This window comes from Enoplosus armatus, chromosome 20 (assembly GCF_043641665.1).
Source record: "Enoplosus armatus isolate fEnoArm2 chromosome 20, fEnoArm2.hap1, whole genome shotgun sequence".
Taxonomy (NCBI): domain Eukaryota; kingdom Metazoa; phylum Chordata; class Actinopteri; order Centrarchiformes; family Enoplosidae; genus Enoplosus; species Enoplosus armatus.
Genome location: NC_092199.1, coordinates 11,472,275 through 11,499,483, shown reverse-complemented (window position 1 = coordinate 11,499,483; position 27,209 = coordinate 11,472,275). Strand labels below are relative to the sequence as shown.

Sequence of the window (27,209 nt, the reverse complement as noted above, 5' to 3'; positions counted from 1 at the left end):
ACTCCCACCTGCCCATCTATACATCAGTGGCTGTCACTGCAGTGCACTCTGTCAGTATCCCATGTGATGAGGTCATGGCTGGAGTATCTCTCCTATGGCGACGCCAAAGAACAATGCAGCTTACCCAATGATTAAAGAGATCAGCGTGTTTGTGTGTGTGTCTGTGTGTGCTCTTTGCAGAGGTTTATATACCTGTAAGTGTGCGCGCAGTTTTCTTGTGCGTGTGCAAGAAAAACACACTCAAGCAACAAGCAACATCATTCATCCCCATTATGCCAAACATGCGTCAGTCATGTTCACCGCATCAGACACCACACCAGAGCCACGCTGTCCAAAAGGCAGCAGAGGGAGGGAAAACAGTCAAATTGCACCCTATCACAGGGGAAAAGTGGCTAAAATGACAAGCGCCGACATAATCATCTTGCACAGACAGCCTGCTTGCGCCCCGTCAGTGGCGAAAGTCCCCGTTCTGGGGTGACTCATTGTTTCCGAAGCCTCTCATATGTGTCGCATTAGAAGGAGACGACAGACAAAACAGAGTTCTCCCCTCGTCTCCTCCTTCGTAGCTCTTCTTGTCCCCTCGTCTCCCTCATCCTCTGCTCCCTTCTCCTGCTGCCATTTTGCTTTTTACTCTTTGGGTTCACCCTCTTTCATCACCTACGCCTCACACTCACTGATGTTTCCCACTTTCTTTACTTTGTTTCTTTATATTCGGTCTGCTCTTTTTTCCCCCCACACTTCCCTGTTTCCCCATCCTCGCCTCTCCTGTCTATACAAGAAATTAATGAGGATGTCATTTTTTTTTTTTTTTTATCTCATCCACTTCAGATCTGTCACTGCCGCATTTATCACCGTGCTTGTCTGTCTTTCTCTCCTTTCTCATGTCCTCCCTCTCTTATCTACAATCCCAAATATTTTCTCTGCATCATTCACTCAGTGTATTGTTGCTATGTTGGCAGCAAACAAATTTTTGCCTGGTTTCTGTTTTCCACCCCATCTTGTTAATAATAGGGCTCAGGTAGCCCTGTTATCAGCTCACTAAAACTTTCCAAGTCTGTAAGACACACATTTCGTTGTCATATCTCACTTTATCTCTTTTTTGCTCTATGCCAAGACAGAGTGCAGTGTTTGAAACCTTGTCACTGGAACCACAGGTATTCCTGCAGGCAAGTGATCAAATCCTTCCATTCCCATGTCCTATCAACACTAATACTGTTAAAATACAGGTTAAAAAAAGGAGCAATGAAGAGCTGAAGTGGATGGCAGGATAGGGAAAAGTCCTGCCTGAGCTTGGACAGCCAATAACAAGGAGCTTTCTAACAAGTCTGCCTCAGTGTGTGTGTGTGTGTGTGTGTGTGTGTGTGTGTGTGTGTGTGTGTGTGTGTGTGTGAGTGTAATGATGCGTGTGTCCCTGGTGACAGGCACTCTTAGTGACTTACAGTACGTGTGTGTGTGTGTGTGTTATGAGAGTGTATGGGAGATGGGAGGAGGAGGAGGAGGAGGAGGGGTGAGTCCTTCTAAATATGCATCTTAATGGCTGCTCTGTTCCCACCATTCACACCGAGTGATGGAGAGAGCGAGGGCGAGAGAGAGGCAGGGGACGAGGAGAAGTGGTGCTGCATGTTTTCAAGTGGGCAGCCAAGACAGGGACGTAGACGGGGAGACAGCGGGTTGAAAAGACAGAATGGTGCAAGCAAACGTCAACAAGAGAAAAGCTATGTAAGGAGCCGCCATACCTGACTCCTTCAACCGTGGCCCCATTCCACAGTGACACACACACACATACACACACACACACACACACACGCAGGCCTCAGCAGCAGTAGTATTGAGGAGCAGAGTGGAGAACTAGCCTCCTCAGGCAGTAGCTGTTTGTCGCTAAATGAAGGCCGGCATTCTTTGGTTTCCCAGGGAGCTGGGTGCCTGCCAGTCCCCCGGCCACTGAGTGCCATTTTATTAAGAACAAAATGGAGCCCCTATGAAAGGAGCCCAGCACTGAGCCTGCACAGGTCTCACTGAGCTGAGCCTCGGCATAAACAAACACCACCTTAAAGAGACAGGCTGGCAGAAAATGAGGGACGGCAGGGCCCCTCAAGAGCCCTCTAAGAGACACAAACTACTTTGGGACTGGCAGTGGTCGTTATTGATGAGCAAGAATCACCTCACAGAGGTAAGGTGGGGGGTGGGGGGGGCTGAGGAATGCAATGATAAACAAGCTAGTTATCCCTTCAAAAACAAACCAATGGTGGAAATGGTGAGACGCTATAGATAAGATAATGACACAGATGCCACCATCAGTACAGACAAGTGCCAGTAAATGATCAAAGTCCAACTTAATCAGGCCGGATGGGACAAAGCTGAGCCACCATAGAAAGTGTAGGAACTATTAGCTTACAGTATCTGCAGTCAATAATCAACATGTCATTACAGTGAAGAAAGCTGAAAGGAGAGACACACTGAAAAGCCTGGTCTTTGTACACCATACCTCCATCCCCCCACTGTCCCTTTTCATGATACACACCATATTTCACTGGCGGCCGATTTGGACTCTGGCATCTCATTAGAGGAGATATTTATTAGAGATTAGTGTAAATATACGTGTGTCGTGCCAAATGTCCAATTCACTGTGTAACCAGGAGGGGTCAGTAACACAAAGTATCTGCTGAGGCTCACTGTCTGTGTGTGTGTGTGTGTGTGTGTGTGTGTGTGTGTAAGTGTAAGTGAGAGAAAGAGAAAACCTCTCTGGTTTGTGTATGCAAGTACACTAGAGACAGTATGTGTGCATGGATATAGGTCTACGTGTGAGTGCCTGTGTGAGTGCCTGTATGTGTATTTCAGTGTGTGTGCTCCCAAACCACAGCACCGATAGTTAAAAGTTAGTTTAAAGTTTCTACACACAGACCACAGGACAGCTGACAGGCATCTAAAAATTTTTTTAAAGGGTTAGGGTTAGGGTTAGGTAACAAAATGTTTTTGTGCTATTTGTATTTTGTGTAAAGAAATAAACAAAATAAAATTCTTAGTCAAAGCTGAGCAGAAGGTGGAGATATTTCATATCTTTTTGTTGTCTTTTTCTGAATTTGTGGGAAAGGATGCCTACAAAGTCAAAAGCATGTCATAAACTTTGGTAAAACTTCAACAGAGGTCTGTCATAAATTGAATGTCAATAATAGGAATGGTTTGTGACGGCATGTGTCATATTTTTCTCAAATAGTTAATCAGTCAGAAATCCAGGTTTCCTGGTAAAGCATGAAATACAAATTTGTCTAATTGTTTTCACTGCATGACAAAACTTGTGGGTTGAAATAATACATTGAGAAATTATTAAATGAACTGATCCTTTGTTTACTTTGTATATAACTGATGAGTTTTGCACAAATGATACGAGCATTACACATTGTACAATCATGTATTTTAGTTAGAATGAGAATGCTAACCATATATATTGTATTTTTTACTATATCACTCCTCTCTATCTTCTTATTTCTTAAATAGTAATGCTTAGATATAAAGACACTGTGCAAAGAAAGGACATTACAGTAGTGTGATGATCGAGAGTAAACCACATGAAAACAGGACACCTATTCCCACAAAATGACTGTTTTGATAAAAGAACACATTTTTCCAGAAATGTTTAGTTTATCCAAATGCTTGGATAAACTAATGCTTGGAAATGCTTGGAGTTATTTGTATCTTCCATACATTTTATTATTCTACAAATGAATAACAATTATTCACACACATGTAGTCATTTCTAAGGAAACGTGTTCCCAAGGGTCTGCATATCAGTACTCCCCTTTTTTTTATCAATCACACACACATACCATAAACACACACACAAAGTATGATGGGACCAGAGCCAACATCTGTCTTTGATATTATTTAACTAACCGCTTATTGTGGGAGCCCACCAGCACCACGGATGGCGTCTAGCGCTGTGTGTGTTAGTCTACCAGTGAGCTTCGGCGTCCATTCAGACACTTTGGCAAGCCGCTGTTGTGTTGTTACATCCTTCAGGGGTTGAGCTGTGTGTGTGTGTGTGTGTGTGTGTGTGTGTGTGTGTGTGTGTGTGTGCGTGCGTTTGTTCAGAATGCGCGTCTGCATTTCTGAGAATGTGACTGCATACCAGCGTGCAATGTGTGTTTCCACAGACATGTGAGAACAGTGTGAGTGTGTGCGGTGGCTATCCCCCTCCATAGTGAAAGCCACAGCCTCAAACCACATCAGAGAGCGTGTGGGAGACAGAATGACAAGGCCAGGAACCAGCCAGCGTCTGCCTGCAGCCACACACAGACACACGCTCACACACACAGTCATACTTACACACACATTTATCACACTTACCCATCTACTTATTGACACACGCTGTCTCTTACGCTCTCTTTCTCTCTCCCCCTCACACACACACACAAACACAAACACACACACTTGTTTAACACCAACCGTCATTACACCACAAGTCCTATCCAGTGGTCACCGTTTAGGCCAAAGATGCAGTCTGCAGCGCGGGGCGATGTTTGTGTTTGCATACTTTCTCACAGACAGACATTGACTGAGCAGAGGGCAAAATAGGCTTTCTACTGTGGATTTGTTTTAGCGTTTTGACGTGGTGCAACTGTCACTCATTGGTGTGTGGGATAAATGAAAATGATAATATTTGAATTATTTATTTATGTCCACCTCACCGGGTACAGAAATAAATGGCATACGAGCAATAAATAGGCTAACAAAAGCTCAGAAAACAAGATAATTACAGACGCGCATACATGCGGGCACAGGTACACATGTGCACTCATTCAGTGTTAATTAATACACAGACAAAATATGCACACGTTCATGTTCACAAACACACTGACAAACACATATTAGCAGCAGACAGACGAGTATGATGCAGGCTTTCCTTCTTACACACACACACACAAACACGCTGCTGCTGCCAACGAAAGACTATTCATGCAATTTCTCACGCTGACACAAGCACACACACACACACACACACACACACACACACACACACACACAGACACACACACACACACACACACAGACAAAGCCGCAGTGCAAGTGTAGATCATCCATGGGTCAGTGAAAGCTAGAAGCGGTGTTTTTCCTTGTGGTGGACACACATCAATTTCAAGGAAATTGCTCGCCCCATTATTGGAAAGTGTTACCGGAATGTCAATTAAGGGGGAAGTTTTTAACCTCGCACCACACAAATAAACAGTGCACCCCACTCCCCCTTATTAAAGGCGGTGTCAGCGCAGACAGAGAGTCTGGAGGGGGTAGAAGGGAGGGAAGGAGGGATGGAGGGAGAGATGGAGGAAGGGAGGCCCGGGGAAAGGGAGAAGAGGAGACAGGAGATTTGGTGCTCTCAAAGAAATGCTTTTGGCCCTCCTTTTGTGCCCGAGGCCCTAGACCCTGAGAACCACTCAAAACCCGGGCTCTGGCCCCGACTCAGGCCCACTTAAGGTTAACCTCAACAGGCAGGGATCTGTTTGACAGCTGGTTGGATCCCGTAGGTGCAACTGCAGCAGACCAATTAAGGGCAGGTCAGCGGAGAGGAGGAAGGAGTGGGGGGGGGGCTACGGAGATAGAGGTGGGAGATGGGAAAGTGAGAGGGGCGGGAGGATGGAAGGGCAGATGGCAAGAGAAGGACTGGAGCAGAGAGGTGAAGGAGTGTGGGTAAATGATGTGTGTGGGGTGGGGTGACAGAGGTGAGAGGAAAGAAGGAGGAGGGAAGAGCAGACGTGTGTGAAGGAACATGCAAAGGAGAGATGGGGGGGTAGAGGTGAGGGGGCGGGAGAGATCGATAATGTTTGTTCAGTGCTGGCTTACTTCACAAACACAGTGGTACCTTAAGCAAATAAACACTGTGGGTAAAGGAGGAAGAGGTGGATAGACTAAATGCGAGCAAACATGTAAAAATAACGTCAAACAACAGAGAAAAACAGCGAGAGAGACACAGAGATAATATGATGATACCAAGAGACACAGACATCTAACAGACAGGATTATTCAAGTATAAAGGTTTCATATTGCAACCCTATTTCAGTGGAAACAGACTAAGCTCTCTAATGAGCCCTCTAGGCTTGAACATTCCTTATTCTCTGTGACCATTTCAGTGTGCTGCAGAGCATCATGGATATATCTTTGAGGCCAGGAGATCTTCTCTGTATTAGAGGGACACCGCAGCACATATATAGCATGGACCTGGGGAGGCCTTATGTCTTCAATCACACCTGGCCGTCAGGGAGTACTTCAACAGCTCAATACATAGCCCAGCTAAATATATCCTAAAGATCCACGGTGTGAGAACTGAGCACTGATTTCAGAATGATCCAGAAAAGAGTAGCAACAGATCAAAGGAGAAGACCAAGACCAAGACAACTTCAAACAGGTATAATCTACGATGCTTTACTGAGCAGAACCTCCAAAGAGGGGTGGAGTGGTGCTCAAATGGCTCCGGGGGTCTAAGTCTGCAAGCTCATGGGCATGTGAAATGCCTTCATATAGCCAGTGTGTGAGCCTCTGTTTGGAAAAGGGCTTGCCAAGAGCCCCATCACCATAACAGACCAACAGCTGCTGAGAGGCTGTCTGTTCCATATAGCTTGCTGGAGCGCACGTAGACACAAACAGTGCAATTCCTCCGATCACGCTGTACGGAAAACGTATCAAGGAAAAGGGCACGAGTCTCGTTGAAATAATGACTCAGGTGGACATTAACATAACCTGATGGTCAATAAGATAAATTATTGCACTTACTTACTGTAATTACTTAAAATTTAAAATCTCCTCTATGGTATAAAACAGGGCTCCTGCTCAGTCAGCCTCTGCCACCTCACACCCGCCATGAAGCATTTAAGGAGAGAATGATCGAACATCAGGAGGTGGTGAAGTGAGGTGAGAGAGTGCCTCACTCCCTGCATCCAGGTCACCATCACCTAACAACTGGAGAGTCAGCTTGGGTTGCTCAGCCGGAGGCACGCAGCTGCACGTCATCAAGTTTGTCATCCAATGTCTAGGTCACGGTGCTCCAAGCACTATAACTTCCCGTATGACGCCCAGTAGTCACGGAAATCAGAGTGCTATTGGAGGATGAGGATCACGGAAAGACTAGGCACATCCTGGATGGCCAAGTAGGTTCATGCACATTTCAGTGCATTTCTCTGCAGGGGAGAGTGGTCAAGTCTGTAAGAGGGCGAAGCCAGGGTAAACAGAACAAGAGAATTCAAAGCTAGTAAGTACAGCGTGTAATTCCACTGCCCCAAATATGTCCTGTGGTTAAGAAGTCTGATTTCTTAGTTGAAACAGTCAACGTGGAGAGTAGAAGGAAAGGAGAGGAGATTATTATACATCATTATTAGTGAACTACCGACTCCACGGTAATCCTCTGCAAGAGCTCCCATGTCAGTAAAAAACAGGGAGAATTTAGAAAGAAAGAGTGGAGAAAGAAAAGGAGGGGGAAGAGAGAGAGAGAGTGATGGAGAGCTACAAAGAGAGACAGATTAGGAGAGGAGCAAATCTGAATCTACATAGTTAATGAACACCATTTCACTGGTTACCATCGGCAACCAAAGTGGCTGCAGAAAACATTCCCATGCCATTCTCCGGTCCATTTTGGGTGAGCGTGTGTGCGTGCACGTGTGTCAAAGAGAGGTCTCACTGAACAAGCACATTCAAACGAGAGGCATTTTTTCCCCCCCTGTTTTTACGTAAAATAACCAGACTGTGGTTCTCCTCTTTGGCCAAACTCACATCCATTAAACCGGAGCTGCAGTCTTTCAGAAACACAGGGCGAGAGGACGGGATGGAAAATAGTGAACTGCAAAGAGGGAGAGGATGGCTGAAAACGGTGATGAATTATGTGTGATGATGTGAGTTGTGTGTATGGGTATTCGAGTAAGTGCTCATGAGTGTGTACAAAAAAGCCAACCCTAACCAACCTAACCATAAACGCGCCTTTCCAAGCCAGACCATTAGAGTTGTGCATTTTTCTGAACTACAACTAACTTCTACCACTGCCTTTGGTGTCCTAAACTAACTTTAGTCACTGATGCAGCTAATGAAAAATGATGTGTTGAAATCAATTTACATCAAGAGACACCCCATAAAACCCCATTTTAGTGTTGTTTGTTTATTCACATGAATCATTCTATTCATCATGATATTCCTCAATCTTACATCTGTATTACAGGCGAGAAAAGATGGAGGGTGAGAGAGACGGTCATCCACAAAAGCTTAGGAACCAGACTCAAAGCTGTGACTTCATTACTTTATGGGTCTTAGCCTGCTGAGCCACCAGTTCACAGCCCTAATTGTCAAACCGGTGTTCAGCGTAGGAATGCTGAGCAAACAAAAACACCACTGTTTTATTTTCACAAAGTAGCCAAAGGTCTGGCTTCTCTCTCCTGTTTTTCGCCTGCTGCTGTGCATTCCAATAAAAGTCTCCATAGATAATGCATGTTAGTAGGCCGTCCGCGGCCAAACCTTGGCTCCGATGGCAGTTATGACTGTCCACTGTGGTGTCTGTGTGTTAGTCATCTCAGGATGAATGAGTCACTGGAGAGAAACCTCAAGCACCACCCAGGTAACAGTTCAGCCACACACACATTCACACACACACACACACAAAACACAGCACCGAGATGAGCGAGGTGAGGGATTGTAAGGCGGGACTTCTATTGAGTGGCGTTATGCTGCCATCATGTGGCCAGTCTATGAATGAACCGCGCTGGTAGAGGCATGCAGCTGCAAAGCATAAAGTAGAGGATATTATCCAGGAGTTTGGCATTAAACGCAAAAATGAAATGAGTGACAGATTTGTGTGCAGAACATTTAATCAAGACCCAGGTGGCCAGAATGTAGGCTGGACTGCAACTGCTATGAATATGCACATTATTATTAAGGCACCTACAAGCCTTTGGTGCACCCAGACAGGTGCCCTCACTTATTTTGGCTGATTAGACCTCTTCTCTGGACTGTGTAGGCGTGTACGCCCTCTGATTCCTGTGTCTTACACCAGCAGAAAAACCTCTACCTTTATTATCTTTATTAGCACATGTATTTTGGTGACACCCAACAACTTCAACCTGAGGAAATGACTAATAAGCCAGAACGAGAGAAAAATCCTGTGGGGTTTGGCAGGGCCTTTAAAAAAGCCTTTAAAGGTAGGTTTGTTGGTTTGTCAATAAAGGACATAAATCTGTTTTCTTAATAACTCCTTTAGTTTTGCAAAACTCAGACATCTACTCTGGCACATATAGCTATTTGCATTACAGCTAGATGATACAAACCACAGTATGCTATGTAATGTAAACTGGAGGAGAGTAGGTACACCAAAAATATAAACTGACACACAAAATATCTCAGGGAAGGCACTGGACATGACAGATATTATAGACCAGACAAAGAGCATCCAAAAGGTGGAATTTAAAAGGCCTATGTTCAGATAGAAAAGTACCAACGCAGCAGAGTCGTGATACAAGGAGCAGATGTGATGGAAAGAAAGCAACTGTGTTTTCTGTCCGACTCTTACTTTTTCAACGGGCACTTTATCAGCACATTGTTTTCAATCCTCCATGCAGTCCTTGCAGCTGGTTGATTTTTCTCATATTGGCAATTTGGGATTTTAGTTAAGCTTATTTGTGTGTTGCACAAATTCTTAGTTGTAGTGGATAAGAGTAAGCCTAATGTAAATGAGAAAATCCACAGTAAAGCAGAGCTCATCTGCAGATCTCAGACAGCTGAGTCTAGATTTGTGAACTAAATCAGCTTTCCACACTGCTAGACATAAGGATACCAACACCGTTAAATATGAGCAAAGTTCCTGTTTTATAAGGGAAGCTAATTCAATGTGGTTATATCGCAGTCTATAGCATACTAATACTACAAATTCAATCTTTTCAAAGCTGAACTATCCATTTAAGTAAGATTTGAGGTAGCTGCTATTGGGGATCAAATTAGCACTGTGGCAATTCAGCAGGGATATATACCTTTTCTTAAGTACTGTGGAACTTGTACTGGAGTCTGTTAAGTTCATCAAGCTAATTAGGAGTGATTAGCTAAATGAGCACACGTCAGGATTATTCAACACCAAAACAGTTGTCGCTCCACTTCTCATTATCTTTACAGAGAATGAGAAAGATGCTCCCAGGCAGAGAGTTACTGACTGGGACAGACATAGAAAAATCACAATGAAAAAAGGGGGAAAGACATAAATAAAGACAGTAAGGACGATATCACAGGAAGGAAAACTGCTTGGAGGAGTTCCCATCACCATGCCCTCCATGTGGCCCACATCATCAGGCTAATTACCCCAGTATTTACTGTGCTAATGCTGCAAAGGCCTTGAGGCATCCTGTTTTGATTGAGGCCACTGGAAGTTAGGAAGCTTGAGGGAATAGTGCTCTCAAACTGCTGCCAGTGCGCCGTTCAACATCTGTCATCCCTGGCCTTTCAGTGGATGTGTCCAAGTGTGTATTGAGAGGAGGATACTGTGCTAAAACAATGACATTTTCACGCTCAACAGGATCCCCACCCCGCACCGGACCCTTAGCTGGTATTATATTATATCGCTACCAACAACCACTTCACCTTTTAATGACTGTAATCAGAGAATTAAGTGGCTATGCACACTGAGGCCCTCCACTACAACTCCCTGCTGTTATCCAACAACGTCACAGCATCAACACTAATCCTCTTTATATTAGATTTGAGTATCCATGGTATCATTACAATTTTAAGTGGTAGTGGTTCACAACGAAAAATCTATCACTCACGCATATAGGCAGGGAAATATTACAGAAAGCATTTATTAACGTCATAATTTTAAAAAGTATCCACAGTCACTTAGTTCTTCAAGGTCACTCAGCTTCAGCCTTGCCAGACATTATCAGAAATAAAGACTGGTAATTTCATTTCAACTAACATCCTGAATTCAGGACAGACTCCTTTTGTTCAAGCACAAGTAGAGCTACAGTTGTAACACTTTATCATGTAGTTGTTCTTATATTAATATTAAACCAAAGACCTTCCTGTAATCTGAAAGTGTTGCTAGCAGAGCCAAACCCTGCAGAGTAAAAATCAATCCAGTCTGCACGTTTATCCACCTTTAAGCCACTTTCAACTCTCTGTGCTGGTATGGTCCTGCTCTAACTGACTCTCATCCTCTCCCATCTGACAAGCCCACTAATGCTGACTACACGATATCTGCCCAGCATCCTAATAGAGGAAAACCAATAGAAATGAGTGGGAGAGTAGAACATCCAGCAGTTGATAGAGAATTAATTATGTAGGTGGTTGGTGGACCAAACCAGATCTAAAACACAGTAAACATTGGACTTTCTGTGGACAGCAGGAACATGGATGTCGATGGGATGCCCATGTTGTTCTGTTTCCGGTCCTGCTTTGTGTGTGTGAAGACTTTAAAAGAGTTGCTGCTATTTTTTTTTTCTACTACCGTCTACTTTCTGCCCTCTAGTGGATAAAAATCATAACTCTCTCTGATTTATATATAATTGATTTCATTTTCAAAAAATCATATCCCTTTCATTCTCTCAGGTTAGCTCCCTAACTTCAGCATTGTCTGAAACAGACAAAAATCATTTGATGCTTCATGCACCTGTTTTGTCTGACTATCTTTTGAGGTATTCTCATCGCAGTTCTTTGCATTTAAGCAAAATAAAACCATCCAGTGTGATCTGCTTTAATGTCCATGAAGTTTTAATGCCATCTGACTATGTATCAGATGGTGACTTAGCCAATGAAAACAAATGGAAAGCCCCTTGATTCATTGCAAAAATAACACATTGCGTCCAAAAAGAGGTTTAACCTGTAGCACAAAACTGGTTGAAACAGATGGGAAACAACTTAACTGCTGTCAAGCAAAGAGCCCATTTCAAACTATAAAGATGCTTCTCTTTCACTCTTTAATTCCCAAGACAACTCAGGAAGATCTTTCTTCACAAGGACACAATAGATTCTGTATTCTTGGATTTCAGAATCATTGAAGGTATTTTGCGAGCAGATGGTCGGGCTGGGTGGATGCCTTAAATCTACAGAAATAACTTTGCAGAAGCCTTAGTGCTGCTGATGGAAATGTTTGAATAGGTCCCCGCAGTCCCTACTCCAGTGCTTTCTGCTAGATAGACAATTGTGCTGATTTACAAACAGATCAGGTGGTAAGATAGACCTCAGAACTGACAGTACTGACAGTACTACTGTATTTACGTAAGATGTTCTCTGGCTGTCTTGTCGTGTGTGTGATATGGGTGTTCATGAACGATTATGTGTGAGCACACTCTGTGCCAGTTTTCATGACAGCATTAATGATTTCAAAGAGACACAGAGCTTAAACCACAGGGAACAGCGACATATCTCTTAAACCAATCCAGACGACCCAGAGTCTTTTGACCAAAGCAACATGCTGAATATCATTCGCCTCATTGGACAAACTGGGTAGCACTGAGTTTCCTGCCAGCACAGTATAAAGAGCCCTGCATGTGTGTGAGTATGTATCTATGTACATGATCTGTTTGAATTTGTCTTGTGGTGTTTCCTGTGGGTTTCCAGTGAATCAGGAAATTATGACAAACAACTATTTGCATCCCTGGCTTATGAATAAACTGAAGGAAGATTGACTCCCCTTGTTTCATTTAATAGAGAACCTTTGTGAGTCATCTTGCAAACGGAGAGTGTGTCAGACTGAAGTGCTGCAAATGAGCACGAACAAAGCATAATGTAGCTACAGCCATTCAATCAACAGAAATGATATGGTCTGTACTTTGATTACGTGGTTACTAAGCCCCTCAGTTTGCTGCTATTACGCTTTGAGTGCATCTGCACACACACACACACACACACACACACACATTTCAGTCATCATCTCAAGATGCCTCCAGGAGCATGAAGATGACTTCAGATCAGTGACCAGATGTCAAACCAATACTGCAGAAGCAGTATGAGGAATGAGGTGTGACTGGATTTGAAGGGAGCGACGTTATCAGGTGACAAATTCCGGCTGTTCTGCAGGCAGCATTGTTTACACTGTCACTACAGGGGACAGTAGTGGCCTGATATACCTGATACTTCACATACGTCCACACACACACAAACTGTAAGTACACACAGACGGGTAGACACAAAAACAACCACTCTCCAATACTACAGATATTTGACTATGTAGGGGTAATATCCTACAAATGCTATTAATGTTTTATAACAAGTTTATGTTTTTAGCTATGCTCTGCATACTTGAAAATTCAAGAATTGACAGATGGAGTGAGAGCCGCTGTTGATGTTCCACTGAGGACGACACTTAAGCCCACATTGTTATAGCTTTACAGTAACATAGCCGAGCCAAACACTCACAAGCTGAAGTAGCATGGTAAAGATGAAAGAAGCTCTTGAAAAAGTCTCAAGCTGCTTCTTTTCTGTGTAGTATGCAGGGAATAATCGCTATTTCAACCTAAGATGTAAGAAAAGTGTATTGTGCTGTATGCTGCTTAACTAGAGAGCTTTGACCTTGAACACAGAAGATGTGCGGCGCTGAGTGGGAAGTGGGAAAGTTGCTGGAGACGAGATGACACTGTTAGATAATTAACTTACACCGTAATGCACAATTTGGCAGCCATACAAACATGGGGTTACATTCTCTCTCACTCCTTTCTCCTTTTACTTTACTACACAAATAATCACATACACATTTGTCCACACACAACAATCAAACATGTAAACTCACACACTGGGACACATCTGTGCACCCTCCATAAATCACCTAGTCTCAGCGATGCATAATTAACTGACCGATCCACCTTCATAACACCATCACATCGTAACTTCAGTATAACTCGTATATATTACGGCATTGTTGCTCTGCTGTGTCACTGTCAGCCTCCACGCCTTAACATTGCAGCACTTCATGTGAGCCAGCAGGCTAAGCTGTGGTTGTTTTTTGTCGCTGTCATTTTCAAGAAGCAAGTGGTGCTCCGAAGAGCGTATAAGTGATGAGCAACAATGAGCCACTCTAAATGTATTCTCCTTACATCCATAACCAACATGCCAACACACAAAGGAAAAATAAAATGCTGAGACAGACAGAGAGAAGACAGGCAGCATCCTTGGATATGGTGCTATATTTTGATATCACAGCACAGGAATAATGCATTTATAAGGCATTTCTAATACTGCCTCTAATGCCGTTTGCTATTACAAGACAACATTGCGTGACGTCTCACCCCAAAACACACGCGGCAGGTCATCAGATCCAGCGCTGTTCCCATTGCACCAACAGACTTGACTGTTTGAGTCAAGGTCCTGAACTGTGAAGTGCGATAAAACCTGCGTCTTTCCTGTCTTTTCAGTTCAGTGATGGATCTCCGGGTCTGACTTTCGTCTTTGATCGTACCCACAAAGTGCTCCAACTCCAACCAGCGAGGTCTGGTTCATGTGCCCGCGAGATGTATCAAGGACAACGGGATGATAAATGAAAAGTCCTTTAGAGCTCTGACATGTGAAGTCCATTTGAAATACGGACGATTCTTTCAACTCCTTGTGTCTGAAGATTGGCTATCAAAAAAATATTCCCTCATCACCTCCTTTTTAGACAGCATCCATCCACATCCAGCACTACAATATAGAAAAAAAAAAACTTGTCCCACCAGACTATCTCCCTACCCACGCTGGTGTCCTGTTGCACCTGTGACACTGGAGAATCAATTACAAAGCTCAGGCTGGTAATGAGGTCTCCAGTTACCTGATCCAGTGACCAAGGGACAATATAGAGGTCTTCAATCTTTAATGCATATTCACCAAGCCTGCTGTCCATGTCTGGCATCACTGCCCCCAAAAAGATCCAATGAGACACTCACTAAGCCTGTTGAAATTATAACTAAATATACAAAGATTTCAATCTAAATCTAAGTGAGACAATTATTCTTGCACAATTAGATAAAATATGGAGATCTAGGTCAGGGCCCAACAGTTTCAGAAGCTGGAAACTAACCAGTAGCTTTGGGTTTGCAGCGCTGACACCTTGATTGATGATATTTTAATTGTTGAAACTTATAATATATAATTGGAGTGATAATAGTCCTGTGTAATTATTCCCTTTGTTTCAGTGATATTAATTATATCACTTTGCTGTAGCACAAATTTCTTCCCTTTCTCTCTCTCACCTGCACGCACGCATGGACACACACACACACACACACACACACACACACACACACAGAAGTAGTTTAAACATAAAATGGATTTTACAAGGGGCTCAGCTTCACTAATTAGGAAAAATAAATTAAATCGTAACTGACTAACTAACATTGGCATACTAAATGTAGGTGCACTTGCACGAGCATGTACTGTGCTATATGCATTTACAGCAAGACGGGTAGAATAACAGGATAGTTTGATTTTTGCGTTCACATATTGAGGTGTAATTAATTCGTACATGCTGTAGCTTTCTCTGCACACTCAGCCTAATTTTTTTTAGCTGCTCTTTATCAACCATGCTCTGCTTCTTAGTGTTGTCTTGTTTCAACATCTTCTGTGTATCATGGACTGCCTGGGGTTTATGTTACAGAGAGGTGTGTGCAAGTACACTAAAATACTTTGTAACTCTGTAACTTGTGCATTGTGTTGCTTTTCATTCAAGGATACTCCCTCAGGGTGAAAAATTTGATTTATATGGTAATGTCATAAGATCAGATAATAGGTGCTGAGCTGCAAGTGGGGTGGTTAAGGCCAATCCATATTGTTAAAAAAACTTAAAGATAAAGGGAGGTAAGAGAGATTGTGAGAGAAAACAGAAATTACAGAGAGACAGAGAATGTCTGCATGACGGCACATTCTCGCAGGGAGTAAGAAAACTTCAGCCATGTTCTACTAAATGGCCATATGTACTGTAGCAACCTCTGAGAGATCACCCTCAATCCAACCAACACTTCCATCTAAGCCACAGCCAAGGGTGATATGGTGCCATTGTGTGGCAATGTGTGTCCGGTGCCTGGGTGTATGTGTGAGCATGTGTCAGAATGAATTCGCTCCTTGGGCTATCGGATGTGTGAAATTGGAGATGAAGAAAGAAAACAGCCACTCATAATTAGGTAGAAACAAAGAAAAGTGATTTTTTGAGTCAAACTCATCTTCATCTTGTTAAAAAAGAAATTAAATGAGGGATCGAACTTACAAACTTTCTCTTCAGCTTGCCCTTACTGCCACGGGTCGTCTTGCCCTCCACTATAGCCCCAGTGCTGTAGTCCGAGCCTATGTCCAGGTTGTCGTCTGCTGAGACACTCTTGCGGAGGTAGGCAGCTCGCGCCCGGAAGTGTGAAAAGGGCGACTGGGAGCGAGGACGGGCTTCGGTGCACACACCATGCTCGGGCTCATCTTCGCCCTCCATGTCATCCTCCAAACGCCACAGCTCCCCTGGAAGAGAGCAGATGTAGAGGAAGGAAAATGATGAGATGACGGTTCAGCCAGGAAGGAAACAAGAGAAGAAGAAAGAAAGAGGGCAGAGAAGGGATATATGAGAGAAAACCAGATTGGTTATTGCAAACTCACTCCACAAATCATGGACTATCATCCACTGATTGCTTTGATAAAATATTTCCTGAATGTAATTAAGCTTCCTTTTAAGGTGAAATAGTTCAAACCCAAACATTATTCTCAGCACGCCTCCTTAACAACGTGATTATGAGTCCATACGCTCCATGGAAATGATGGCTCATGTAAAATGCAGAGGAAGGAACAAATTTGCAGCGATGGTGGTGTGTTTTTCTCCAGCTCTAACATGATGGCTGAGCTCTCACAGTCACACAACAGAGATGGATGTGTGCTGTCAGAGCGTAGCTCAGCTGCACTAATCACAGCCAACTTCCATCGCTCTGCATTTGATGTTCGCCAGACGTCCTGTCAGCGTCCAACGCCTGACTAACAGCACTCATGAAACACTCAACGGTCTTTCAGTTACCTACAGCACCTGATGCATGCTGGGCAGTTCTGTCCATCAAGGCCAGGGACACTGTAAAGTCATTAATAGCAAAAAGTTAACTCTCAATCAAACTTTTTTAGACCATAAATATTGAATCATGCACATAGAAATCAGATACATACAGTCATTACAGGGCTCCAGTTAGAGATGAAAAATCTGCATTTTGTGTATTTCCTAGCTGCTTATAAATCAAAATATGGCTTTGGCTATGGGTTTTTTTTATGGTTTTTATGTTGTCAATATAATCTCAGTGGCATGTGAATGAAAAAAATTCTGTAAATGAGATATCTAAACCACGAACGTAAACCCAAAATGATGGCATGGTGCAATGGAGCTGCAAATGTCTCTGTCTTGTTCTTAATTAACTTAACTGCTCTAACAACAGAAACAGGCTTAATCCAGACTGATGCTCAGTGACTGCATGGCAGTGGGCACATCAGCTGTAGTAGAAGGAAATCGGTTATTTCATACAATAACTAAAGATAACTGATCATACGACTGCAGCATCGGTCTCATGTTTCTTTTCTTGTTTTCATGTATGGTATCATTTTTCATCCTTTTGGTTTTGAGTTTACATTCATGGTTTAGATATCTCATGTACAGAATTTCTTCTTTTGATTTGTGATATGTTTGCATCATTTTGTAAAAACATTACTGGTGTAAACAAAGTATTAAGAACATAAAAACATTATAGACTTAATTTGAGGCTGATATGAGGCTTTTTACGGTTGGATCATAGATTGTAGTTAGCATAGAGAAATAAAGACAAAACAGCTTCAGACAAGGTGTGAAGCCAACAAAAGATTTTATAGGCTTACCCACCAGGTTTCTGAAGTTCCTGTTCAGTGTTTTGTCTAACTTGTGTACTTTATACTTACAAATTTACCTAAGTACCTTAGAATTCCCTTGTAATCACATCCCATATTAAACGATTTCAGCAGCTCTTTTGGCAGTGACTGCGTTCGTGTGTGCTTTTGAATGATCTTCAGAGTGTGAAATATTACAGTATCAGTTCCACTGTCTGAGCAGCAGCCAAAACGCATCTGGCTTCCAACATTGAGCCAAATAACACTGCAACAAAATGACAAGGGAGCAACTCCCGTCGCGAGCTCTGCCGCATGCTCGTCACTAATATGGGATGTTGCTTAAATCCGTGAATGAAGTGTCCCTGGGTTATTAAACAACTTGAATTTTGAGAAAACAAAAAAAAAGTTGTCTCAGCTCTACTGCTATAAAGAAAGAGAGACAGAAAGAGAGAGGTAGACAGAGAGAGGCAGCATCGTGGTCGATGACAGTGGTTGCTAGGCAACAAGGGGCCATGTGAGACTGAAGTCGCTCTCAATTTGATCGTTGCAACAGAGCAGCAGTAGGGCAAAGGGAAAACAGGCAGTGAGACAGACACAGACATCTTCAACACCTCACTGGAGACATGCCACGTGCCAGCCTGCTTCAAGGCCTCCACCATCATCCCCGTCCCCAAAAAACCAGGGCCCACTGGATTAAATGACTACAGACCCGTCGCCCTGACCTCTGTGGTCATGAAATCATTTGAACGCCTGGTTTTGTCCCACCTCAAATCCATCACAGACTCTCTGCTGGACCCCCTGCAGTTCGCCTACAGAGCCAACAGGTCTGTAGACGACGCCGTCAACCTGGCTCTACACTACATCCTCCAGCACCTGGACTCCGCAGGATCCTATGCCAGGATCCTGTTTGTGGACTTCAGCTCTGCCTTCAACACGATCGTCCCGGCTCTTCTTCAGGACAAGCTCTCCCAGCTCAACGTGCCTGACCCCACCTGCAGGTGGATCACAGATTTCCTGTCTGACAGGAAGCAGCACGTGAAGCTGGGGAAACACGTCTCAGACTCGCGGACGATCAGCACCGGCTCCCCTCAAGGCTGCGTTCTTTCTCCTCTACTCTTCTCCCTCTACACCAACAGCTGCACCTCCAGTCACCAGTCTGTCAAGCTCCTGAAGTTCGCGGACGACACCACCCTCATCGGACTCATCTCTGGAGAGGATGAGTCTGCCTACAGGTGGGAGATTGACCATCTGGTGACCTGGTGCAACAGCAACAACCTGGAGCTTAACGCTTCAAAGACAGTGGAGATGGTTGTTGACTTCAGGAAGAGCGCAGCCCCACCCGCCCCCATCACCCTGTGTGACTCTGCAGTGGACACTGTGGAGTCCTTCCGTTTCCTGGGCTCCATCATCAGCCAGGACCTCCGGTGGGAGCTGAACATCAGCTCCGTCATCAAGAAAGCCCAACAGAGGATGTACTTCCTGAGGCAGCTGAGGAAGTTTAACCTGCCACAAACAATGCTGGTTCACTTCTACACTGCCATCATAGAGTCCATCCTCACCTCCTCCATCACCGTCTGGTACGCTGCTGCCTCCACCAAGGACAGACGCAGACTGCAGCGTATCATCCGCTCTGCAGAGAGGGTGATCGGCTGCAACCTTCCATCTCTTCAGGACCTGTACTCCTCCAGGACCCTGAGGAGAGCAGGGAAGATCGCTGCCGACCCCTCCCACCCCGGACACCATCTGTTCGACCCCCTCCCCTCTGGCAGGAGGCTGCGGTCCATCAGGACCAAAACCTCCCGCCACAAAAACAGTTTCTTCCCCTCTGCAGTCAACCTGACAAACTCTCACTGACCCCCCCCCCAGAACACAAACACAAGCTATACGTTATATTAACGTACATCACCCCTGTCCCCACTGCGTTACATTAACGCACCCACCCCCTACTGGACACTTTATCTGGACACTTTACTTTATTCTGGTCACTGCACTGTTGTTATTTATCTTATCTTATTTTTTTTTTTTTTTTTTTTTTTTTTTTTTTTTTTTTATTCTTATTTTAGCTTTTATATTCTACTTATTTGTTATCAAAACAATAGCACCTTCAGACCACAGCAAATTCCTTGTAATGTATGTTACTTGGCAATAAACAGTTTCTGATTCTGATTCTGATTCTGACAGACAATTAGGCTCACATAGGTGAAGTCGAGACATAAAATGGAAGCACTTGGGCTAAATTAACCAATCACAGACAATGTCATTAAGTCCTGGGTCATTAGAAGTGGAAACAGTGGAGATTTACTGGATAAGAGCAGTGGGGTTGGCTCTTTTACCAAAGTGGGTTTAATAAGGACAAAACATCCTCACAGGTCAAACAGGACAGACGGTGGGACAGTGAGGAGAAAAAGAAAGTCTCTTGCAGAGAGAGTTGTTTTATTCCCCTTTTCATGTTTCCTTCTTTAACTTTCATTCATTAACTTGAACCACTGCACACTGTTTTGAGTCAAGGACGGGAATCTAAACAAAAGGCAAATCTGTCCTTATATTTTTGGCACTTTGGCTTTAGGGGGGAAAATATCGAAAACTGTTTCCAAACATGCCTTTTAAGCTAGATGAATTCTTACTTGCTCTTGGTGTGTTTGAATGGAAGCCGTCTGGACGATGTGCTTTTAGGGCACATTATCTGATAATGTGTAGTTTATTTATGGTCAACATTAATTTTAGGGGCTGCATGGCTAAGCACAGAAAGAAGGTTCTGAGCGACTGTGTTGTTTTATTGTGAAAACTTTGTGCTTGTTTGAGTTTATTTCCAGGTTGGCACCTCCCGTGTCGCTGCCTGTCTCTCTGTGAATCCAGTGGGACTTTACTTCAAGTGGCAGACTTTGCCTTCTTTTAATAAGTTCCTTTTCTCTGATGTTCGCCCTTTCTTTTCTGTCTTTGTAGACACATTTCTTTTCTCTCAAAAGCTACACAGAGGACAGAGTGCAGTTTCAGGGAGTGGAGGGCTGAGGGTGTGTGTGTGCCTCCTGTGCCAGCTTCTCTTGTATTAAACATCACAAATAAGGATTATAATAACACAGCATTTTCCCTCATCCTTTGAAATGTGACAATTCTCATCCATCTGGGCAGCGGTGGGGAGCTTTGATCAAGCTGAGCGACGTGAATCAGCAGCGACAGACCACTGTTGACTGCGTGTGAATGAGGAGAGGCGCTGTAAGGATGTTTAACCTGAGGCACGTCCTGCGCTGATGTGACGGCTGCTGGCTCGCTGACGGTTGTGGAGTCTGTCCATGTCTTGGATGTGGTGTGTGGAGGGTTGGAGAGACGATTACTTGACAAATGACCCAGTTTGGAAAATTGTCAGAGCAGCTAGAAGCAGAATCAACTGATGTTTAATTATCCACTGAGAAATTATAAATGTATTAAAACATACTGTATGTAGGTCACTTTTGAAACTGTTTAAAAGCAGCATGGGTTTCACATCCTTAAGAAATGTTCAGATGAATATTTGACAAATTCTTGGTTCTGATGTTTTGTTTTCATTAGTAACTTCATCTGTGTTCATTTATTAATTAATTTACCTATTAGTACCTCATGTTCTGGACCTCTGGGGATCTAGAGTCTTCATAAAAAAAGCTTATTTTTGTTTCTTAGGTTCCTTTCACATTAAATCTTCACCACCTATAAATGCTGTCAACCTTGAAAAAACACCTCATCCATCCATGATATGAGAGCTATGTCTGTCAGCAGGTTACAGCTTCAGGATTCACCAGGACAGTTTTCCCTCTCAGGAGAAGGAGTGTTTGATTTATAAACAAGAGAGAGAGAAAACACAGAGAGAAGATATATCTTTGCTGAAACAGCTAGCTGCTGTGTGCTCTCCATCAGGTGAGGCAAATATCAAAGAAGCAAAGCATTTGTGGAAGTTTGAAAGGAAAAGGAAATGTGTTAGACATATCTAAGAAGACTTTAGTTTGAAGCTCTTGTGGCCTCTTCCCTCTTGTTTCTCCAGCACAACACACTTCTTTGATTACTGACCGCTGACCATTTGGCTCAATAATAGTTTAAGAGGCACACACTTTATGAATTAGGAAGGCAGAGAAACAGCAGATTGTGTGCCAGAAACAAAGTACGTCACACAGTGCTGGTAAGAGCAAGACATATATTCAATCTGGCCACTGCAACTATGAAGACATAAAGTGATTGTTGGCGAATGAATGAGAATCTGCTGCTAAAGTGAAAGGGTCTTCCCATTTCCTCGAACATAAGTCAGAAAGAAATTACAGGATGAAAAGAGAGAGTTTTGAGCGGCAAACACCATAATTGTGTACTGAAGTGCATTTGGGGGAGATTTTGGGAGAATATACTCAGGCTTTGTCAAAATCGGATTAGTGATTTGTCAGAGATATTATGTGACCAAATGACTAAATAAACAAACAAAGGAGATGAAAGAGTCACACAGATGCAGTCGATTCTACAAAGCCGCCTGCTGTTTGGTAAACACACATTCCCCCGAGCAATGGAAACTGAAATAATACTGTAGTTGTTTAGTTGTCAGCTTCCATTTTATCTTTACCTGCAGGTGGCAGAGTGCAGGCCTTTGGGTGGCTGGTGGCAGCGGGTGGGTTCTTCCTGCGAGGAGGACTCCCGCTAATGAGATCAGAGTGATGGACCCTGGAGACTGTGGGAGACTGGGGGATGCTGGGGAGAGTACGGGACTTAGCCAGTAAGGGTCTCTGCAGCTTCCTTTCCAGCGACCTGGTGGGACACCATAAAGAGACAATTACATGGAGCGTTGTTACTGTTTCCAGTGATTAACAGCCAGTCAAACTGTCTATGGAACCTAAATCCATCAGAATAAACTGGCCAATTTACCAAAATATCTCATTTTATGTAGGCTAAGCGTAAACCTTTTAGAATCTGCTCAACCGCTGGTAGATGGTCATGTACAATGTGTTTCGCTTGAGGAATGTCTACTGTTTCCATGCATGCTCATGCATTTAAGTCACACTAAGTAGTAATTTTGAATGACGGTTTTGCAGTGAGTGGCTTCTATTGCATCCAATTGTATCCATTGTACAGCCTTTTTGCACAGTGAGAGGACTGTAGATTGTGTCCCCCATCACTTACACTGGAAACACATTAAGAAGGAATCTATAAAGATTGTGAACCTTTCCTTTAAGCTATCGCTGTGCAACACAATACCAGCATATGTAGGCAAACTCCCACCCATACACACACATACTGGTTAAACACACACAGTTTACTGTTAATGAGCAACAAGAGAGCAGCTGTATTGATCAATAGTGAAATTACTTCCACCTCAGCGTAATCGAGCTGAAGGCCATTTGGAACACAACCAATAGAAATTGCTTTCTTTGATAGCCGTTGGTACCACACACTCCAGTGGGTCACCAATCAATAACCACAATCACAAGATCGGCTTAATAGCAAATTGGTGACAAGCCACTACACAGTAAAATAATCTGCATGTATCAATGATGAGACGTGATGTACATGTGAAATAGCTATCTTATTTTATTCATACCTTTTAGCTCTGTTTTGAGGTGGCTTTTGTATGTTAATGTGTTTTCAAAGACACAGATGGGTGTTTTTTCACTATTACTCTAAGTACCAATAGAACAACATACCTTGTTGTTTCTCTTTAGGCAGAAGAAAATATATATCGTTCAAACATTTTAGACAGGTAGCTGACACAAAAGACTGTTTCAATTCCTAGATTTCCATCACATTACAACAGATATGATTGATATTACATACAATCATCCCTAAAATCTTTGTGTCTCATGTATAATGGAACAGAGATAAGACCTGAAAAATAAAACCCTCAACAATACTGAGTCACTGAAGCAAGTCCCCCCCACCCCAGCTTGATGTGATCAAATTCAATGAAACGCAGCCAGCATTTCAGACATCAGAGTCAGCCTGGCAGAAGTGGAAAGATGTCTGACCTCCTGGCCCTTGCGTGACAAGTTTGGGAACAGAACACATGATCCCAGGCTAAAAATCAGTCCAGGACATGCGAGCTGAGTATCCCCCAGGCTGATCCTGATGTCCTGATGTTTTCAGTGAGATGGGATTTAGCCTGCGATTTATCCTGAGATGTATTTTAGAAAATAAATGTAGTGGGCTGATAATAAGATATGAGAAGTATTTGTCTCATTTTGATTTGGACAAAAGCATCAGTGTCAGATTAGGACACTGTATACAAGCAAAGTCATTCAAGTAAATTCGCTGAGAGAACAATGCGTGTGATTATAACAGTATGTGTATAAGGATGCATGTAAGCTGTGTCTGTGGACTTTCCAATCGCTCTGTCTTTATGTGCTATTGTTTTTCTTCTCACACACACCACATATCCCTTTATTTTCCAAAACCATACATGCTTTGCTCTCATTTTAAAGGAACAGTTAAACATGTTGGGAGATACACTTATTAGCTTTTTTGCCAAGAGTTAGATTACAAGATCTCTCTCACATCTGTCCATCAAATATGAAGCTGGAGCTAGGAGACAATTAGCTTTGTTTAGCAGGACATCTTGCCTGGTAACAAAAGGTAACAAAATATGCCTACCTGCACCTCTTTGTGTGTTTAATAAGTACAAAAACCAAACTGTAAAAATGACTAGTTGTAGTTTTACTGGGGAATCATGAGCTGGACTATTTCCTTGCTGGGAATGGTGACTTCCAGGAGTCTCCACCTTACAACCTCCAGTTCCATCCATGTTTCCAGTCTTTATGCTAAGCTAAACTAAACATATTTAACAGACAGATATGAGAGCAAATTTCATCAAATATCATCATTATCTGATGTAATCCAGCCAATTATATAGCCTTTGATCTATGCATGGGATCATATCTAATCCATTAAATGCTTGACTTCACAATAGAAGATTATTCATCATTAATTAATTAATGAGAGATTGAAATGCTGCAGCATCATTCAGTTGTACATGCATTACACATTGAACAGCATGCCTTCTAAGTGCCAGTACGTTTTTACAAGCTACCTTTTAACATTTCATTTTACATACAAGTGTTCTTGAGGAAAACTAAAATGCTCCAGTGTTGGAGTGAAATACTTCATGTCTCTTTCAGCTCCCTCAGATGTCTGGCTCAGGATGTATTTTCAGGCTTGAGGCTATTTATCACCGGGGAGCTATCAGGTAAACCGACAACCAAGTCTAAGTCAGCACATCCGCAGGCTTGAGAAGTAAAGTACTGAAATATAGTATGCCCGCTGTCAGCCAGTAAACTTCTCCCCAGATAGAGAAGGTGGGTGTTGCAGTTGTGAATATTTGACCTGGGATCAGAGAATCCCTGAATGAGATTCAAAGCAGAGACATGGAGGACCCGGGACGGTCTGATGATGAATAATGCTTTTGTGTTGCTGAAGATCAGAGCTGATAGTGGCTGTATACATGCAGGCATAACACACACACACTTTGATGGTAATAGAAACGGGCAGGTCTCTCACTCCTCAGCAATCCATACTGACTTGCATGAAAAACCATTTGCCTGAAGCACACACGCACATGCATACACACACTCCCCACGGTTGGCATAAGATGAAATATCTCAGGGTCCATTGGTAAACACATTCTCACACACACACACACACACACACACACACGCACAAACACAGTTGGTGGCCTCCCACCAGCACATCATGATGATAACACACTGGGCTGAACAGCCGGCCCAGGCCACTCTGACAATTTGGGCCTCAGTCATCCTACAAACCTGTTGCTAAGCGACTCTGTCTACAAAAACAGGGGGAGAGGAGAGGAGAGGAGAGGAGATCTTTATTTTTGTGCCCCCAGCAGCAATCTGCATTTACACAAAAACAATGTCTTGCCCTGAGTTGTAAGCATCAAGTGCACCACATATTTTCTGTTGCCAAATGTATTATCTGTGGTGCTGCAGTCACGGGAGACAACTCACTTTCTTTGTTTGAGTCTATGTGTGCAGCAGCGTTATGTGTCAGGAAACAAATGAATATGATTTTTGTTTTTAATAATAACAACAGACAATGAGGTACTTAAGAGTAGGAAAAGAATTACAGGGCGATGGTGTGATGGTGATGTGTGTGTGTGTGTGTGTGTGTGTGTGTGTGTGTGTGTGTGTGTGTGTGTGTGTGTGTGTTTGTGTGTGTGTGTGTGTGTGTGTGTGTGTGAAAATACACTCCGTGTGAAAACACACTGTGTGAAAATACTTTGCCGAAATAGGATAATGTGTTTATTTGAGAAAGCCTGCATGCCAGTGAACCACAAACACCTTCTGTGCATGCTTTTGAGCGCTCGTCCTCTGGCTCTTTGGTGTCTTCTCCTTTATCTCTCTCTGTACTTCACTGACAATGAAGAGAGCTCAGAAAGACTTTGCAAAAGCTTCTGTTCTCTTTCTCGCTGCAGGCTAAAAATACGCTCTTCTCCCGCTGCCACAAGTACAGGTTTTAGTGCAACAGATGTACAGCAATTTGTATTAGTGACCCATTTTGATGCTAAAAGTAGCACATGCAACCACTTGACTGTGAAACAGCAACTGTTGAAGTATTTTCCCAAACCTGGCACTAAAACCTGTTTTTAAACAGTGGAATAGAGTAATGCACGGTGAGTTTATACCCTCAACCTCAACTCGAGCTGCTGTATAGGTTGTCACGTCATCATTAAGGCTTGATTAGATGAGAATCCGTCTCCAGTAGCTTGATGAATGATGTATGATGGTGAGTGGCACTGCTGTTGAATGCAGTTGCCGTAGTGAGAACTATCCGTGGTGCTGAATCAACTTGTAACACACATCCTCATACTCCTTTTTACACACATACCCGCAGAGTTTTCATGACACTATCTTTGGGACAAGAGCCACAAGATTTCAGTTCTATGATTAAACCATTTTATGATTTAACACAGACTGAAACGATTCAGACTAATGAGTACTTTAAATCTTTTTATCTTGTTCTAAATCCAGTCTTAAACATTCTCCTACTGGTACATCGGCACTAACGAATGTTCCATTTATTAATGTAATGTTTCGTCTGAAGCCAGTTAAATAGCACATGGTTACCCATTCATAAGCTGAACTTACTGCTTGGTCCTGAGCCATTCATTAAAAAGTCTTCTCATTTCGGTTGAATGTGGATTTGTGTCTTGGGGGTGAGGTGTACCACCAGGCTTCTTTTTCGTCTTTTTACTTCTCAGCTCTCTTTACACTTCTTTTGCCACTTCCTTGCATTCACTTTCTCTTCATTTTACTTCTACTTAATAAGGGATTCCTGGGTATTCAAAAAGTTGTAATCTACAGATAAAACTGACCTGTGATAGCAGCGTTTATGTCTTAGTGCTGAGTAGGGAAGACGTGGACAGTTTTCAGGAGGTTGGGAGAAACAGGACTGACCCT

General features: G+C 43.1%; 1 protein-coding gene across 1 annotated transcript in view; it reads right to left on the bottom strand.

Annotated features, from left to right (window-relative positions):
* ankfn1b (ankyrin repeat and fibronectin type III domain containing 1b) overlaps positions 1 to 27,209 on the bottom strand; it is a 103,470-nt gene that overhangs the window by 73,887 nt on the left and 2,374 nt on the right. The window contains exons 2-3 of the mRNA XM_070927662.1: positions 22,370 to 22,551; positions 16,184 to 16,422 (exon numbers count right to left, since the gene is read on the bottom strand). Coding sequence (XP_070783763.1) covers positions 16,184 to 16,422; positions 22,370 to 22,551 — 421 coding nt within the window. The remainder of the gene's footprint in view (positions 1 to 16,183; positions 16,423 to 22,369; positions 22,552 to 27,209) is intronic.